Raw genomic sequence first — 18745 nt, 5'->3', positions numbered from 1 at the left:
ACAACCGCTTATCTTGGGGCTCACTTGTTTTCTGCCTGCTATGGACTAAATATTTGTGTTCCTCCAAAATTCATAGGTTGAAACCCTAAGCACCGATGTGATGGTTTAGAGGTGGGGCCTTTGGGAATTAATTAGGTTTAGATTAGGTCATGAGTTTGGGCCCCTTGTGATGCAATTATTGCCTTTATAAGAAGTGGAAGAGAGAGATCTTTCTCCTCGAACAGGCATGGAGGGGATGCCATGGGAGCACACAGCAAGAAGGGAGATGTCTGGAAGCCAGGAAGTTGGCCCTCACCAGGAACCAGATTGACCAGCACCTTGATTTGGGACTCACCAGTCTCCAGAATAAGAAATGCCTGGGGGCGCCTGGGTGGCTCAGTTGGTTAAGCGACTGCCTTCGGCTCAGGTCATGATCCTGGAGTCCTGGGATCGAGTCCCACATCGGGCTCCCTGCTCAGCGGGGAGTCTGCTTCTCCCTCTGACCCTCTTCCCTCTCGTGCTTTCTATCTCTCATTCTCTCTCTGAAATGAATAAATAAAATCTTTAAGAAAAAAAAGAAAAAGAAATGCCTGTTATTTAAGCCACCTGCTCTGTGGTTTCTTATCTCAACCCCTTTTTTCCTATGTCTGCTTGCTTAATTTAGACAAATATAAAACAGGTGTTTTGTTATCTTGTTGTCACCTCTTTTTTAGAATATCACTAGACCAACAGAGCATCATTCGGAATATAATGGACATAGTTTGGAGCTACGTTATTTGACATAGTATTTTGCTAATTTATTTTGAACATGTCTCAGATTCATTTCAATTAGCAATAATCGCGCCTCGGATTAACCTCATTGGCTATGATACTGCCACTATGCAAAGCTTCAGATTCATTTCAGTTGTCATAGACAACATGCTTATCTATGGAGGAAACCTGAAAAAACCTCCAAAACTGCTGGAGAATATCAAACATACTGTGTTCATTTAAGATGTCAGTTCTCCCCATTTTAATCTATATATCCATTACAATCAAAATCCCCACAAACATTTTTGTAGATAGCAACAAGCTGAATTCTAAATTTTACATGGAAAAGCAAAGGAACAAAAAGCCCAAATAATTCTTAAAAAGGATAGGTTGGAAGACTCCCATTACTTGATTGTAAGACTTACTAACAACCTCTAATAATCAAGATTGAGTGACATTAGAGGGAGGTTAGGGACTTAGATTGGTGGAACAGAATAGAGCCCGATGTAGACACACACACACAACTGATTTTGACCAAAGTGCAAAAGCAATTCACTGGAGAAAGAGTAATTTCATCAACAAATGGAGATAGAACAATTAGACATCCAGATTCAAAAAAAGATCCTTTACACATACCTCATACAAAGATTAACCAAAGTGGATAAAAGACCAAAGGTGCAATGTAGAACTGTAAGTTTTTTGTTTTTGTTTTTGAGAAAACTTGTGTAAACGTGGGTTTGGTGATGAGTTTTAGATGTGATACCAAAAGCACTGACAATAAAAGGATAAATTGGTAAATTAAACTTTGTAAAAATTTAAAAATTTTGCTCTACAATAAACTGTTCCAAGAATGACAAGCCACAGGCTGAAAGAAACTATTTACATTATCACATCTGTGGTAAAGGATTTGTACCGAGCATACCCGTTAAAAAACTGTTAAATTAAAAAAGGAAGAAAAAAATTTTTTTTAAGATTTTACTTTTAGAGAGCGAGAGAGCGAGAGCAGGAACACAAGCAGGGGAGTGGGAGAGGGAGAAGCAGGCTTCCCACTGAGCAGTGAGCCCGATGTGGGGTTTGATCCCAGGACCCTAGGATCATGACCTGAGCCGAAGGCAGACGCTTAATGACTGAGCCACCCAGGTGCCCCCACAAATGAAATTTTTAATGGGCAGGAGATCTAAAGATGGCAATAAGCTTATGGAAAAAAAACTTGGAAAAAAACTCCAAATCTGTTGTTATTGGAAAGATGCAAATGAATAAGGAGATACCAATATATATCTATTAGAACAGCTAATGTAAAAAAACATTTAAAAACTGTCAGATACTTAGCCCTAAGGATGCAAAGCAGTAGGCACTCATTCATTGCTCATTCAACTCAATCATACAACCACTTTGGAAAACAGATTGACAATTGTTTATGAAGTTAAACATACATTCCGCATGAGACCCAGCACTCATACACCCAGATATTTACTGAAGTGAATTGAAAAACATACTCACCCAAAATCCTGCACACTAATGTTCATATGTGATGGTCAAAAATCAGAAACCACCACACCGTCCTTCAGCCAGTAAGTGGGTAAACTATGGTATAGCCATAGAATCAAATACTACTAAGCAATAAAAGGCAACACACTGTTGATTCACACAACAGCATGAATGAATCTTAAATAAATTCCCCTGAGTTCCTCTAAATTAGCCGTTCTCAACAAATAAGATGTAGATAATTGGAGCCAGGACTCTGGGAGAAAGAAGATACAGATAAGCCTAAGAATGAAACCTGTGGTGTTGAATTGTAGTCAGAGATACCACTATGAAGCCATGTTTAATATTTGTACAAATCTATACAGATACAGGTGTGTTTGTTTATTTGGATTAGCATGTCTGTGTGGTTGCGTAGCTTTCTGCTGTGAGGGCCCAGCTGCAGTGGTTCCCCAGTAGCTAAATGCACACCTAACCCCTAGATCTTCTCCCAGGTCTGGAGCTAGGAAGTCTGAGATCAAAGTGCTCCTGATGCAGTTCCTGGTGATGGCTGTCTTCCCGGCTTAATAGATAGCCACTTTCTCCACTGTGTCCTGACGTGAATTTTGGGGGACACAATACCAGTCATTCACAAATTAATGTTAGCTACTAGAAATAAGGCAAGGTAGAATGACCAAGTTAGTATTAAGCAAATCCCCAAACTTCTCAGGCTCTAGTTAAGACAGAACAAAGTAGAAATCTTCAGGAGAGAAAAGGAAACTGATCACCTGTCCTGTGTTAGACGTTGTCTTAGACATGTTTCATGTATCCTTAATCTTCACAACAAATGATTCATGAATTAAGAATTAACATGTCCACTTTTACATACGAAAGTAAGCCTTCCAGATTCTTATGACCTCAAACTTGAGGTAATAAAAACCTGCACTTTAGTAGTAGGAGAAACGGGAGGGCGGGGCGGTGGAGGAAAACAAGTTTATGAGAGGATAGAAGTGAAAATAGGAAGGTGCTGGTCAAAGCTCTCTCTTATGCTCAGTGTTTTTTCACTTTGTCTTTTGGCAGGTTCACATGGCTTTCAGGATAGGGCAAATTAGGAGTGAGTCCTTACTGTTTTTAAAGAGTTATGTGACTGAGGGCACCTGGGTGGCTCAGTGGTTAAGCATCTCCCTTCAGCTCAGATCATGATCCCAGCATCTTGGGATCAAGCCCCGCATTGGATTCCCTACTCAGTGGGGAGTCTGCTTCTCCCTCTCCCACTGCGCCTCCCCCACCCCCAGCTCATGCTCTCTGTCTCTCCCTCTCCCTCTCACTTTCTCTTAAATAAATAAATAAAATCTTAAAAAAAAAAGAAAGTTACGTGACTAGATCCCTACCCCACAGCTGAAAACTGCTTTTCTGCCTTTGGACTATCTTAGCTAATGAAACATAGTCACAGTGTCTTATGCAAACAGACAAGATTCATGACTTGTAGGTTTGATGCAACCCTTAACTTAAGTGACTCATCATTTTTGATAAGCTGTTCTTATCCTAATCTGTTCTTCATCAAAAAATCCAGATCTTTTATAACTTTATACAGTGAAATGTTTCATGGTGGGAAATTATTAGTAGTATTGCACAACTTTTATAATGCTTGATCTTTTTCTTTTCAGTCCTTGTTTGGAAAAAACCTGACAACAATTCTGAATGAGTATGTAGCTATGAAAGCAAAAGGTAAGAATTGAGGGTTAGGGATTCTTTTCTATTTTATACAGGATTTATCTAATAGTTTTAATTGGAAACAATTTTTAAAGGCTATTAATGCCTCCTAAAAGCCAAAAGAAAATTTGTCTCAGTTATGATGAGATACGTTTTACTGGGAGATATCTAATTAGTTTGCATTTATATTGATTAATAAATCAATGGCAAAAATCTGAAAGCTAGAGAATATAACAAAATAATTTTCTTAAATAAAACTCAAGTCTAAGTGTCTAAACTGATGAACATGTTCTATGTGTTACAGAATTTCAAGTCAATATTTTAATTTTAAGGTCTTGGCAGTCTAAATCTCAACACAGGAACCAGTCATAAAATTCTGGTTTATATTAACCAGAATATAAAATAATATTTGCCTAAGTAATATTTTAGGGGGGAAGTTAAAATTGTTTTATTCTCCAATACTGATTATTTTTATAATTCACAACATTAACAAAAGAATTACCATAAAATAATAACATTGAAAAAAAGGACTGATGCTTATTTATTACTTTGAGTATTTGTCTCTAGGCAGCTTTATGCTGAATGCTTTCCTTTGTTTTACTTCAGTCTTTAAAATAACCCAGTTACAGGTATTGGTTGTTAAGATAATTTTTAAGTAAGTATCAGAAAACAGAATTAGAGAAGCCATATTAACTTTTTCCAAGATCACAGCACTAGAAAAAAAAATGTAATAGGCCTAAATATTCTTACAGGAATATTTAGAGTGTAAATAACTTCAGAAACAATATGCTATTGGACTACAAAGGTTTAATCCCATTTTTATGTTGGGTAGCTTTCTCTGGTTTGAGTTTTTTTATAAGTATATAGTAAAGATTTTAAATATCCTAGAAGTTTCCCATTACTGTGGGCTTTTAGAGCATATTCTAAAAAAAAAATTAATCCGTCCTCAGGAATTTTACCTGTAACTTAAGTATAGTAACTGGTGGGGCTTTTATTAAGGGGTTGCTGAGTGATCGCAGTGATTTGGACATAAAAACATTGGTTGTAGAAAAATAATTTCCATACTCACAGGAGTTCGCATAACCTTTATGATGTTTATTATAAATCAGATTATTTTAATTAACATTCAAATGTAATATGATGTCAAATAGAACAGATTTAAAATAGTTTGCCCTTTTGAGGGGCGCATGACTGGCTCAGTCGGTGGAGCATGTGACTCTCGATCGTAGGTTGTTAAGTTCGAACCACATGTTGGATGTAGGGATTACTTAAATCTTTAAAAAAAGAGTGTCTTTTTTTAATGCAAAGAAGATATAAAATTGATCTATAAAAGCTTCAGAGGCTTTACAAATTTCTATTTCCACTCATTGCATCTGATACTCAATGGCTTAAGAAAAGAAGGCAGTCTCGTTTATAGCTTTGTAGGTCATTTTACAAGATAGGCTTATTTCTTAGTTTGTGACATGTCAGCAGCTTAGAGGAAAGTTTGTTTTCCTTGTTCATTTTGTGTCTAAATTAAGTGATGAATTTTCTTTGTATTTATTAAGAAACTTTTCCTCTTATGCTCTAGAAACATCAAATGATGTCCCAGCAATTATGTCATCTCTATGGAAGAAGTTAGACCATACACTTTCTCAGATCAGGTAATAAAAAGCCTGTATAGTAAGTTTATCAGAATATGCGTGATCATTTTGTAATGCAAACACATGTAGGAAGCTGTTCAGTTTTAAATCTTCTTAAGACCCACACAGTGCATTTCTGTGATACGGATCTAATTTTAAATTTACTCTAAAAGATTATTGATACTCATTTGTTTTTTATTGGAATAATTTGACAAAATGCATACTTGAATAAAATGTTTAGAAATAAGAAAATTGAGATTTATAGGTGTTTAATAATATTCCCATGTTCCCATAGCAAGTTAGAGGCAGATCTCTGGCTAGAATACAAATCTAATGCCAGTCTTGTGTGAATTTCCTTACATAGTTGCATCTTGGTTACTCATGCAAAGAATTGATGTGTTGAATTCATGCCTCATTGGTTCTTGCCCTGTAAAGAAACAAACTTGAGTAATCTACTTCTGGGATCTTCTAAATTTAGAATTTCCTCATGGTAGCAGTGTCTACCTTTTACCTAGGTCATGTCATGGCCTTGGATGCCAGCCCTTATTGGTATCAATTATAACATCTCTTATTTAACTTTAGAATCTAGTATGAAAACAGTTTTTTACCCTTTCTCCCAGAGCTACAGGTGAATACCCAACATAAATTCAGCAGGGTCTTGGGGTCCCTGAGTGGCTCCGTCGGTTGAGCATCCAACTCTTGGTTTTGGCTCAGGTCATGATCTCATGGTTGTGAGACTGAGCCCCATGTGGTGCTCTGCACTCAGCAGGGAATCTGCTTGGAATTCTCCCTCCCTCTGCCCTTTGCTCCTGCTCCCTTTCTCTCTCTCTGTAAAATACATAAATCTGTAAAAAAAAAAAACACCTCAGCAGGGGCTCCATTCCTTCCTCAGTTTAAACCCTGAAGTGGCTCCAAATGCTTTCTATCTAACTTTGTACCACATCTCATTTGACAGTCTTACCTTTTTTCCCCCATTTCAACTCATTTCCTCTTTCAAATAATCTTTCAAAAACATTCACAATTTGGGGCACCTGTGGCTCAATCAGTTAAGCATCCAGCTCTTGATTTCTGGTCAGGTTCTGATGTCAGGGTCTTGGGATTGAGCTCTGCATCGGGCTCCCCCCTGAGCAGGGAGTCTATTTGAGATTCTCTCCCTCTGCCTCTCCCCCTGCTCATACGGTGTCTCTCTCTAAATAAATAAATTCTAAAAATCTTTTTTAAAAAAAAAATTCACAATTTAACACCTATAAATATTTGTAAGTTACTGAGATATCTTATTGACAAGGTACTACATAAAAATAAAAGGCTCTTAACCAGGTATTCTCCAGGTTGGTTTGTGTGTTATTAAAAATGCTTATTCAGGGATGCCTGGGTGACTCAGTTGGTTAAGCATCTGCCTTTGGCTCAGGTCATGATCTCAGGGTCCTGGGATCAAGCCCCACGTCAGACTCTCTCTGCTCAGTGGGAAGTCTGCTTCTCCCTCTCACTCTCCCTCTCTCTTTCCCCCCCTCTCTCTTTCTCTCTCAAATAAATAATCTTTTAAAAAAAATGCTTAATCAGTTTAGTAAGTTTTGTTGCTCTTGTTGGTAGAGACTTATTTAATAGATTTCCCAGAAAGATAGCAGTATCCGTGATTGGGTAACCATAATAAAAGGAGAATCACCTTATATTGTGAATTATATCTTTGCTTTTCTCTCTTGTTAGAGGCTGGATAAAATAGTTTTATAGTCATAAATTTGATAAAATCAGGATGTCCTTTGAAGTTAACTTTGGGATTCTGGAGTATTTATGGAGTCCTATGCAAAATCAGAATTTCTCTGGGAAGGTATCTCTAGTGGTAACGGTAATTATACACAACTTTCTTAAATATGTAGACTTCCTAAAGTCATGTCAAATTCTTGATGGGATGTCAGAGTTCTCTAATGCATACTGCACTGGATAGAAGCTTGATGATTAAAATCGTATGTGCGTGAGTGTGCTTACCTGCTACTCTTCTAAAGCAAGTAAGATTTGGTCACCCCCTCAAAAAAAATGTGCTTGTCTTTTTTGTCTGAGAGAGATCTATTGCCCTTTAATTCAGTTTACTTCAGGTCTGTTACTAAATTAGAATGTATCTTGGCAGCAGAAATTTTTTCATGTCTAACTATTTTGTTTTATTTGTTAGGAGCATGCAAAGTTCCCCGGGCTTTGTTGCTAATCAGAGAGGTTGGTATTCAACTTTAAACTATAAATAATGTTCAGAATTACTTCATACTCATACTATCAGATGAACATTTTCATTAACAGTACATTTGTGCTAAGTAATTTGTTTAAACTACTGCTCTTCTAAGTACAGTTATTATCATAATAAGAAATATTTTCATTTATTACAGAAATAAACATTTGAAATACTCCCTGTTTTTTCTCAATGGCTCTGATGTATTCACATCTTTTTAATTCTCACTTAAAGGTTTGTTTCTTATTTGTAGAGGTATTATCAGTATGAATTATTACAGAAGAAATATACTCGTAGATTTATGGAGGTTGTGTGTGCTGAACCACACTGCTTTGAACTGTATGGGTCCACTTATTCACAGATTTTTTTTCTAAATACAGTACAGGAGTGTAAATGTATTTTCACTTCCTGTGATTTTCTTAACCTTTTGTTTTCTCTAGGTTGCTTTATTGTAAGAATACAGTATAACATACAAAATATGAGTTAAGTATTGGTTATTGGCACAGCTTCTAGTCAATATTAGGTATTAGTTAGGTTGTTGGGGAATCCTAAGTTATAGTTGGATTTTCATCCGTACAGAGGGTCGGTGCTCCTAACCCCTGTGCTGTACGAGGTTCAGCTATACTCACTTCAGTTTGTTTCATAGGAAATTACCACCTAATTTCAACATAAATTTAGTTGATATTTCAAGGGCTCTTTTTTAATCTGTAGATTTCACATGTTAAATAATAGGACATGTATCATGTAGACTTGTTAAAATTGCCAGAGTACTCCAACAGTTAACTTTTAAATGCTCATGTGTTTCAGTCCGAACAAGAAGTGGCATTGCAGAAATCAAACGACAGAGAAGGCTTGCGGCTCAAGCAGCGCCCGTCAGTTCAGACTTGCTGACTTTAGCGTATCTTTCAGGGCAGTGTACTCCTACTCCCCCTCCTCCTCCCACAGCTACACAGGTTAATCGGCTGGCTGGCCAGATTTCAGCTCCTTTGAGATCAAATTTTATAGTGGTCAACCATTCACAGTCACAAGACACTGCTGCCAGTAAGTTTAAATTTTCTTCTCTGAAATTTTGTAATTGTATAAACAGATGATATGCTACACTTTTATATTTGTTTTATAAAATCATAGCAAAAAAAAAAAAGACAAGAGGCTGGAAGTAGAATACACTTTGGGTAGGTTTGCCTTAAAGTAAGCATATTACTAATGAGAACTTTTAATCTAGGATTATTTCTATTCTATATATTTGATTTTAAAAGTAATACACATTTGACTACCTTATCTCTGTTCATGCCAGTCTGTTCTACAGTGAGGAATGTTCTTCCCGTACACCTCCATTTCTGCATGTTGCAAATCCTTCATATTTCTGTGAATCTGAGAGCTAGGGATAAACTTAGAGACCATCTGGTATATCTTGTATACTTGAAACTATTGAAAACGCATGATAGTAAGGGGCAAAAACTAGTTAATAACAGAGTTGGAATAAAAATTCAGGTGTCAGCTGTCTCACTTCTTAGACCAATCTTCTTTCTCTTGTGTGCAGCTAAAATTTATCACCATCTGTTACATCCTCCCTCATTTCCATCTTCTCTCCAGGCTCGTTTACACCACTGGGTAAAAACACTTAGTATTAAAAAAAAAAGAAAAGAAAAAACGGTATACACACACTATAGTGTACACTTAGTTTATACTTACAGTTCCTCTGTTCTGCCATGTTATTTTTGGTTCAGACTGTACTGTATTTATAAAGCCTTACTGTATTATAAAGCTTTAAGTCATATATTACTCATCTTAATGTATTTTACAGTGCCTTGCACATAGTAAAGCACTCAGTGTATGCTGAGTTTAATATAAAATAATAATCATTATGTAATGCTACTTATGCCATTAATTCAAGCTTAGAAAACTATTCCATGTCCTTGACATGATGCTTTGTTTTTTTTATATACAGCTGGAGAGGGTTTAAATATCATTCCTGGTCCCCAGGAAAAGAAAACTCAGACCACAGTAATGTCTCCTGCTAGACGCAAAAGGTAAATGCTTTTGGAACAGACAAGTTTCCAATAACCACTAAAATTAAAGAATTACACCACCATGTTTACATTATGAATAAAATAACAAGAATGGATTCGGTTCCTGGGACTATTTACTATTATACCCATTCTAAAATGCTTTTTTTCTCGCATTCACATTACTACATTTTAAATCTGTAGTAGTACATAAAAATATGTCTTAAAATTGGTGGTATCAAGAGGACAAAAGATGGCGGAGGAGTAGGGGACACTATTCCAACCGGTTCCCTGAATTGAGCTGGATATCTACCAGACCACTCTGAATACCCACGAAATCAGCCTGAGATGTAAGAAGATGGATCTGGATCTCTACAAACAATATTGCAGGCGGTTGGTTTCAAGGTATGAAGTGGGGAGCCGTGATTCCACGGGCACATATCAGAAGATAAACTGGAAGGGGGAGGTAGCCGTCGGGTTCCTGCACCACCAGTGGGTGAAAGCCTCCTGCACTAGGGACAGGGCACAGATTCACAGACCAGTAGTCGTGGGGAAAAGACTTTAGGGCAGCCCCCTGAACTGAAACGTGAAGTGGCAGGGCCGCACGTGTGAACTGGGTGCAGCTGGCAGTTTTAGAAGCACAAAGGGCAGAGATGTGCCCCAACCTGGAGGCAAGGATTGGGAGCGCTGCGGAGGGGCGCAAACCCAGGACACTGCAGTTTTTAGCACCAGAGACAGAAACGGAGACAGTGTGGCCTGGAGAGCTCACTGAAGAACAGATTGCTCTCTCTGTTCTGAGGCAGAGGGTTGGAAGCGGTCACTTCTGCTCTAACTCTTCAGAAGAGACGTGGAAAGCCACCAGGGAACAAAAGCCCCAAAAAACCAGTTTTCACTGAGCCATTCCCCCCCCCCACACACACACACAGGAGGCAGGGCAACTCTGCCCAAACAGTGTTGCCTGAGTAATAGCACAGCAGGCCTCACCCCCAGAAGACAGGCTGGGAGAACAAGAGGCTGACAACCCTAAGGTCCCTACAAAACAGGTGCATCTTGCTTGGGTAGTGCTCAACAATTTGGACTCTATACATTCCTTCAACCACCCCTCAACAGAATGACTAGGAGGAGGAACCCCCAAAATAGGAAAGACTCAGAGACTGTGACTTCTGCCACAGATTCACAGATGGATACAGATATAATCAAGATGTAGGAAACGGACTTCACGGTAACAGTTATGAAGATGATGGCTACAATGGAGAAATCGATTAATGGCAACATAGAGTCTCTAAGGGCAGAAATGAAAGCTAAACTGGCAGAACTTAAAAATGCTATCAATGAGATCCAATCTAATCTAGGTACTCTAACAGCTAAGGTGAGTGAGGCAGAAGAATGAATTAGTGATCTAGAAACAAATCGATAGAAAAGAAGGAAAAAGAGGAGGCCTGGGAAAAACAGCTAAAAATCCATGGAAACAGAATTAGAGAAATAAGTGACTCCATGAAACGTTCCAATGTCAGAATTATTGGGATCCCTGAGGGGGTGGAGAGAGAGAGAGGACGAGAAGATATATCTGAGCAAATTGTAGCTGAGGACTTCCCTAATCTGGGGAATGAAACAAACATTCGTGTCCTAGAGGCAGAGAGGACCCCTCCCAAGATCAAGGAAAACAGACCAATGCCCCGGCATGTAATAGTAAAACTTGCAAATCTTAGAACCAAGGAAACCATCTTAAGGGCAGTTAGGGGGAAGAGATTCCTTACAAACGGAGGGAGGAACATCAGAATAACGTCAGACCTATCCACAGAGACTGGGCAAGCCAGAAAGTGCTGGCAAGACATATTCAGGGTACTAAATGAGAAGAATATGCAGTGAAGAATACTTTATCCAGCAAGGCTGTCATTTAGAATGGATGGAGAGATGCAGAGCTTCCAAGACTGGCAGAAACTGAAAGAATATGTGACCACTAAGCCGGCCCTGCAAGAAATATTAAAGGGGGTCTATAAAAGCAGAAAGACCCCAAGGGTGATATAGAACAGAAATTTACAGAGACAATCTATAGAAACAAGGACTTCACAGGCAATATGATGACAATATATTCATATCTTTCAATAATCACCCTCGATGCTAATGGCCTAAATGCTCCCATAGAATGGCACAGGGTTACAGATTGAATAAAAAGACAGGACCCATCCATATGATGTCTACAAGAGACTCATTTACAATGTAAAGATACATCCAGACTGAAAGTGAAGGGATGGAGATCCATCTTCCATATCAACAGACCTCAAAAGAAAGCTGGGGTAGTAATTCTAATATCAGACAAATCAGATTTTAAGCTAAAGACTGTAGTTAGAGACACAGAAGGACCCTATCATTCTTAAAGGGTCTAGTCAACCAGAAGATCTAACAATTGTAACTATCTACACTCGCAACATGGGAGCAGCCAACTAAATAAGCCAACTGTTAACCAAAGTAAAGAGTCGTATTGATAGTACATTAATTGTAGAAGACCTCAATACTCCACTCTCAGCAATGGACATATCATCTAAGCAGAAAATCAACAAAGAAACGAGCTTTGAATGACACACTGGACCAGATGGACCTCATAGATATATACAGAACATTCCACCCTAAGACAACAGAATACTCCCTCTTCTTGAGTGCACATGGAACTGTCTCCAGAATAGACCACATACTGGGTCACAAATCAGGTCTCAGCCGATACCAAAAGATTGAGATTGTTCCCTGCATATTCTCACACCATAATGCATTAAAACTGGAACTCAGTCACAAGAAAAAATTTGGCAGAAATTCAAACACTTGGAAGCTAAAGACCACTCTGCTTAAGAATGTTTGGGTCGTTGGGGAGGGTATGTACTATGGTGAGCACTATGAATTGTGTAAGACTGATGAATCACAGACCTATACCCCTGAAACAAATAATACATTATATGTTAATTAAAAAATTTTTTAAAAATGTTTGGGTCAACCAGGAAATCAAAGAAGAACTTAATTCATGGAAACCAATGAGAACAAAAACACATCAGTTCAAAACCTATGGGATACTGCAAAGGCGGTCCTGAGGGGGAAATACTTAGCCATCCAAGCCTCACTCAAAAAAATAGAAAAATCCCGAATTCACCAACTAACTTTACACCTTAAAGAACTGGAGAAAAAGCAACAAACGATGCCTAAGCCATACATTAGAAGAGAAATAATTAAGATCAGAGCAGAGATCAATGAATTAGAAACCAGAAACATAGTAGATCAGATCAATGAAACTAGAAGCTGGTTCTTTGAAAGAATTAGTAAGATCGATAAACCACTGGCCAGACTTATCTAAAAGAAAAGAGAAAGGACCCAAATTAATAAAATTATGAATGAAAGGGGGGAGATCACGACTAGCACCAAGGAAATAGAAACAATTATTAGAAATTATTATCAACAACTATATGCCAATAAATTGAGCAACCTGGAAGAAATGGATGCCTTCCTGGAAACCTATAAACTACCAAGACTGAAACGGAAGAAACTGACAATCTAAATAGGCCAGTAACCAGTAATAAGATTGAAGCAGTGATCAAAAACCTCCCAAACCAAGAGTCCAGGGCCTAATGGATTCCCTGGGGAATTCTACCAAACATGCAAAGAAGAAATAACACCTATTCTCCTGAAGCTGTTCCAAACAATAGAAACAGAAGGAAAGCTTCCAGACTCATTCTATGAGGCCAGCATTACCTTAATCCCCAAACCAGGCAAAGATCCCATCAAAAAGGAGAATTTCAGACCGATAGCCCTGATGAATATGGATTCCAAAATTCTCAACAAAATCCTAGCTAATAGGATCCAACAATACATTAAAAGGATCATCCACCACGACCAAGTGGGATTTATCCCCAGGATGCAAGGGTGGTTCAACATTCACAAATCAATCAATGTGATAGAACACATTAATAAGACAAGAACCATGTGGTCCTCTCAATTGATGAAAAAAAGCATTTGACAAAATACAGCATCCTTTCCTGATTAAAACTCTTTAAGAGTATAGGAATAGAGGGAACATTCCTCAAGTTCATAAAATTCATCTTTGAAAAATCCACAGCTAATATCATCTTCAATGGGGAAAAGCTGAGAGCCTTTCCCTTAAGATTAGGAACACAACAAGGATGCCCACTCTCACCACTGTTGTTCAACATAGCACTAGAAGTCCTAGCAACAGCAATCAGACAACAAAAAAAAGGTATACAAATTGGCAAAGAAGAAGTCAAAACTCTCTCTCTTCGCAGATGACATGATACATTATGTGGAGAACCCAAGAGACTCCACCCCCAAATTACTAGAACTCATACGGCAATTCAGTAAGGTGGCAGGATACAAAATCAGTGCACAGAAATCAGTTGCTTTCTTAGACATTAACAATACAACTGTGGAAAGAGAAATTAGAGAAATGATTCCATTTACAATAGCACCAAAAACCATGAGATACTTCGGAATAAAGCTAACCAAAGAGGTAAAGGATCTATACTCTAGGAACTACAGAACACTCATGAAAGAATTTGAAGACACAAAAAGATGGAAAAACATTCCATGCTCATGGATGGGAAGAATAAACATTGTTAAAATGTCTATGCTGCCCAGAGCAATCTATACCTTCAATGCCATCCCGATCAAAATTCCAATGACATTGTTCAAAGTGCTGGAACAAACAATCCTAAAATTTGTATGGAATATGGAAATTGAATCGCCAAGGAAATGTTGAAAAAGAAAAAGCTGGGGGCATCACGTTGCCGGATTTCACGCTATATTACAAAGCAGTGATCACCGAGACAGCATGGTACTGGCACAAAAACAGACATATAGACCAATGGAACAGAATAGAGAGCCCAGATATGGACCCTCAACTCTATGGTCAAATAATCTTCGACAAAGCAGGAAAAAATATGCAATGGAAAAAAGACAGTCTCTTCAATGAATGGTGCTGGGAAAATTGGACAACTGTATACAGAGGAATGAAACCTGACCATTCTCTTAACACCCTACACAAAGATAAGCTCAGAATGGATGAAAGACTTCAATGTGAGACAGGAATCCATCAAAATCCTAGAGGAGAACATAGGCAGTAACCTCTTGAACATCGGCCACAGCAGCTTCTTTCAAGATACATCTCCAAAGGCAAACAAAAGCAAAAATGAACTTTTAGGACTTCATCAAGACAAAAAGCTTCTGCACAGCAAAGGAAGCAGTCAACAAAACAGGCAACCCACAAAATGGGAGAAGATATTTGCATATGACACTACAAAGAGCTGATATCCAAGATCTGTAAAGAACTTCTCAAACTCAACACCCAAAAACACAAGTCAGTCAAAAAATGGCCAGAAGACATGAACAGACACTTCTCCAAAGAAGACATACAAGTGGCTAACAGACAAATGTTCAACATCATTAGCCATCAGGGAAATTCAAATCAAAACCACATTGAGATACCACCTTACACCAGTTAGAATGGCAAAAATTGACAAGGCAAGAAACAAATGTGGAGAAAGGGGAACCTCTTATACTGTTGGTGGGAATGCAAGCTGGTGCAGCCACTTTGGAAAACGGTGTGGAGGTGCCTCAAGAAATTAAAAATAGAGCTACCCTATGACTCAGCAATTGCACTACTGGGTATTTACCCCAAAGACACAGTTGTAGTGAAAAGAAGGGCCATATGCACCCCAGTGTTCATAGCAGCAGTGTCTGCAATAGCCAAACTGTGGAAAGAGCCGAGATGCCCTTCAACGCATGAATGGATAAAGAAGACGTGGTCCATATACACAAGGGAATATTGCTCAGCCGTCAGAAAGGATGAATACCCAACTTTTACATCGACATGGATGGGACTGGAGATTTATGCTAAGTGAAATAAGTCAAGCAGAGAAAGTCAATTATCATGGTTTCACTTATTTGTGGAACATAAAGAATACCATAGGAGAAGAAAGGGAATAGTGAAGAGGGGGGAATCAGAGGGGGGAGACAGACCATGAGAGACTGTGGACTCCGAGAAACAAACTGAGGGTTTCAGAGGGGAGGAGGGTGGGCGGATGGGTTAGCCCAGTGATGAGTATTTAAGGAGGGCACGTATTGTATGGAGCACTGGGTGTTATTCGAAAACAGTGAATCATGGAACACTACATCAAAAAGTAATGATGTGCTGTGTGGGGACTAACAACATAATAAAATTAAATTTAAAAATATTGGTGGTATCTCAGGTTTTTTTAAATAAGTGTGTTTTTTAGGGCGCCTGGATGGCTCAGGTGGTTGAGTGTCTGCCTTCGGCTCAGGTCATGATCTTGAGGTCCTAGGATCGAGCCCCATGTCAGGCTCCCAGCTCACTGGGGAGCCTTCTCCCTTTCCCACTCCCCCTGCTTGTGCTCTCTCTGTCTCTCAAATGAATAAATAAAATCAATCAATTTTTTAAATAAATAGGAATAATAGTAGCATGTCCACGAACACATATTTCAAGTCTTAAAGTCAGAAATTTTTTCAGGGAGTCTTTGAGACCAAAGTTCTTTCTGCCTTAATCTGTGTGTCTTTGTTTGAAGGATATTTCAGAAAAGAGAGATAATAGTTTTTAAATGCTTCTTCTGATTTCTTAACGGCCATGCCATGGATATTTTTGTTAGTTTTTACTGTTGGTAGTCTCTCATTCAAGGCTGACCTCAGCCTCCTTTATTGTTTTAATAATAAAACAACTATGACAGTATCTAACATTTATAGAAATCTTGGCCTTTTCATAAAGTCTCTACACAGGGGCACCTGAGTGGCTTAGTCGATTAAGTGTCTGACTCTTGATTTCAGCTCCGGTAGTGATCTCAGGGTCATGATGTCGAGCCCCATGTTGGGCTCAATGCTGGGTGTGGAGCCTGCTTAAGATTCTCTCAGCTGAGTGAAATAAGTCAACTAGAGAAAGACAATTTTCATAAGATCTCACTTTTATGTGGAATTTAAGAAACAAAACAGGATCTGTAGGGGAAGGGAGGGAAAAATAAGTCAAAATCAGAGACAGAGACAAATCGTAAGAGACTCTTAGTCCTAGGAAACAAACTGAGGTTGCTGGAGGGGAGGTGGGAGGCGGGGATGGGGTAACTGTGTGATGGGCGTGAAGGAGGGCACGAGATGTGATGAGCACTGGGTGTTCTGTAAGACTGAGGAATCACTGAACTCTACCTCTGGAACTAACAATATACTATATGGTAATAAAATTTAAATTTTAAAAAGTTGCCAAAAAAGATATTAAGAATTATAATAAACTGCAAAAAGAAGAAAAAGATTCTCTCCTCTCTTGACCCTCTCCCCACACCCCAGCTTGTGTGCACGGTCTCAAAAAAAAAAAAAAATAGTTTTTACACGTACTTCATCTTATTCGGTTCTTTCATAAACCCAATAATGCAGTTGATCTTACCCCATTATAAAGTAGGTCACATAGAACTGGGAGCAGGGAGCCAGCTTCTCCCTCTGCCTGCCGTTCCCCCTGCTTGTCCTTACACACGCGTGCGCAATCTCTCTCTCTCTGTCAAATAAATAAATCTTAAAAATAAAACAAATGGAACTTAACTTGCTACAGACCACATAGTAATTGGTAAAGCTGGATCTCAGAGTCATTTCTTACTAATGCGGTGTAGTAATGGTTTTCTACTCTTGCCCTTTGTTGCTACCACAGAGAGGGAAAATACCTGTTCTTCCATGACCTTAAGATTTATATCTCTATATGTAATTATCATCGAATCTGTTTTTCATACTAGTTAAAAGACAAGCTTTAAAATGTGTTTCAGTGAATCTCAAAGGAAAAGTAACACTTTGTCTGGGCCTCATTCAACAATACGGAATTTCCAGGATCCAAATGCATTTGCAGTAGAAAAAGTAAGTGACCTTACCAAGCTTTGCAGTTTGAGATATTCCTGAGTTTTAAAATAGTGATATTTACGTGTGTGTGTGTGTGTGTGTGTGTTACAGTATTTCTATAAAACTGCAGGGTAATTTCCTTGGGATAGAGAGTAAAATGTATGAGTAGGAGACAGTCCATTTAGAATAGATAGCGTGTGCAAGTGCACCAAGTAAGAAGCAGTGCTGTTCAGGGAACAATAAATACATTGTGGGTGCTGGATTATGCAACATAATCGGGCATTTTACTAGAGTCAGATTATTAAAAACCTTGTATGAAAATTTAGAGTTTGGAACTGTTTTGTAATCAGTGAAGAAAGAGTTGGTGAAGGATCTGTGGTAACACTTGTGTAGTATTCAAGTATTTATACAAACGGAGCCACGGTAACTTCTGAGTTTCCACCTAGATTTATTAAAACTAGCTAGCTCCCGTTAACTAGAAGCTCTACCCTATTCTTTACTAATATTAATTTTCTTTTCCAGCAAATGGTTATTGAAAATGCACGAGAAAAAATATTAAGTAACAAATCTCTTCAAGAAAAGCTTGCAGAAAACATTAATAAATTTTTGACTAGGTAAGCTATGTGTGTTGATGATGCCTAATTGTTTTCACCTAATTGAGAGCTATGGTAACAATGTTTCTTACTGTATTACAGCGACAACAATATTGCACAAATACCTAAGCAAACAGAGAGCAATCCTACGGAACCGGAGACTTCAATTGATGAACTCCTGGGACTTCAGGTATAGGTTAGGGTGTGTGTTTGTAGTGCATATACTCATAGTTAAAACTGATGGTATTTTGTTTTCACTTCAAAACCATTGCCAAGAAGTGCCTTCTGGCTCAGTCAGTACAGCATGTGACTCTTGATCTTGGGGTTGTAAGTTTGAGCTTCATGTTAGGTACAGAGATTACTTAAATAAAATAAAATCTTTTTTTTTTTTTTTTAAAGATTTTATTTATTTATTTGAGAGAGAGAGAATGAGAGATAGAAAGCACGAGAGGGAAGAGGGTCAGAGGGAGAAGCAGACTCCCTGCTGAGCAGGAAGCCCGATGTGGGACTCGATCCCGGGACTCCAGG

General features: G+C 38.4%; 1 protein-coding gene and 1 pseudogene across 2 annotated transcripts in view; one reads left to right on the top strand and one right to left on the bottom strand.

Annotated features, from left to right (window-relative positions):
* Positions 1 to 18745, top strand: part of LOC113914425 (protein NPAT) — a 59010-nt gene that overhangs the window by 19407 nt on the left and 20858 nt on the right. For both annotated transcript variants that reach the window (XM_027579639.2, XM_027579641.2), the window contains exons 3-10: positions 3858 to 3918; positions 5474 to 5546; positions 7690 to 7730; positions 8548 to 8781; positions 9689 to 9770; positions 17555 to 17642; positions 18147 to 18238; positions 18320 to 18407. In XM_027579639.2, coding sequence (XP_027435440.2) covers positions 3858 to 3918; positions 5474 to 5546; positions 7690 to 7730; positions 8548 to 8781; positions 9689 to 9770; positions 17555 to 17642; positions 18147 to 18238; positions 18320 to 18407 — 759 coding nt within the window. The remainder of the gene's footprint in view (positions 1 to 3857; positions 3919 to 5473; positions 5547 to 7689; positions 7731 to 8547; positions 8782 to 9688; positions 9771 to 17554; positions 17643 to 18146; positions 18239 to 18319; positions 18408 to 18745) is intronic.
* LOC113915667 lies at positions 760 to 868 on the bottom strand (annotated as a pseudogene).

The sequence above is a fragment of the Zalophus californianus genome, chromosome 11, assembly GCF_009762305.2.
Source record: "Zalophus californianus isolate mZalCal1 chromosome 11, mZalCal1.pri.v2, whole genome shotgun sequence".
Lineage (NCBI taxonomy): Eukaryota > Metazoa > Chordata > Mammalia > Carnivora > Otariidae > Zalophus > Zalophus californianus.
The sequence above is the reverse complement of the archived record's forward strand: the minus strand, read 5'-3'. Positions and strand labels throughout refer to the sequence as shown.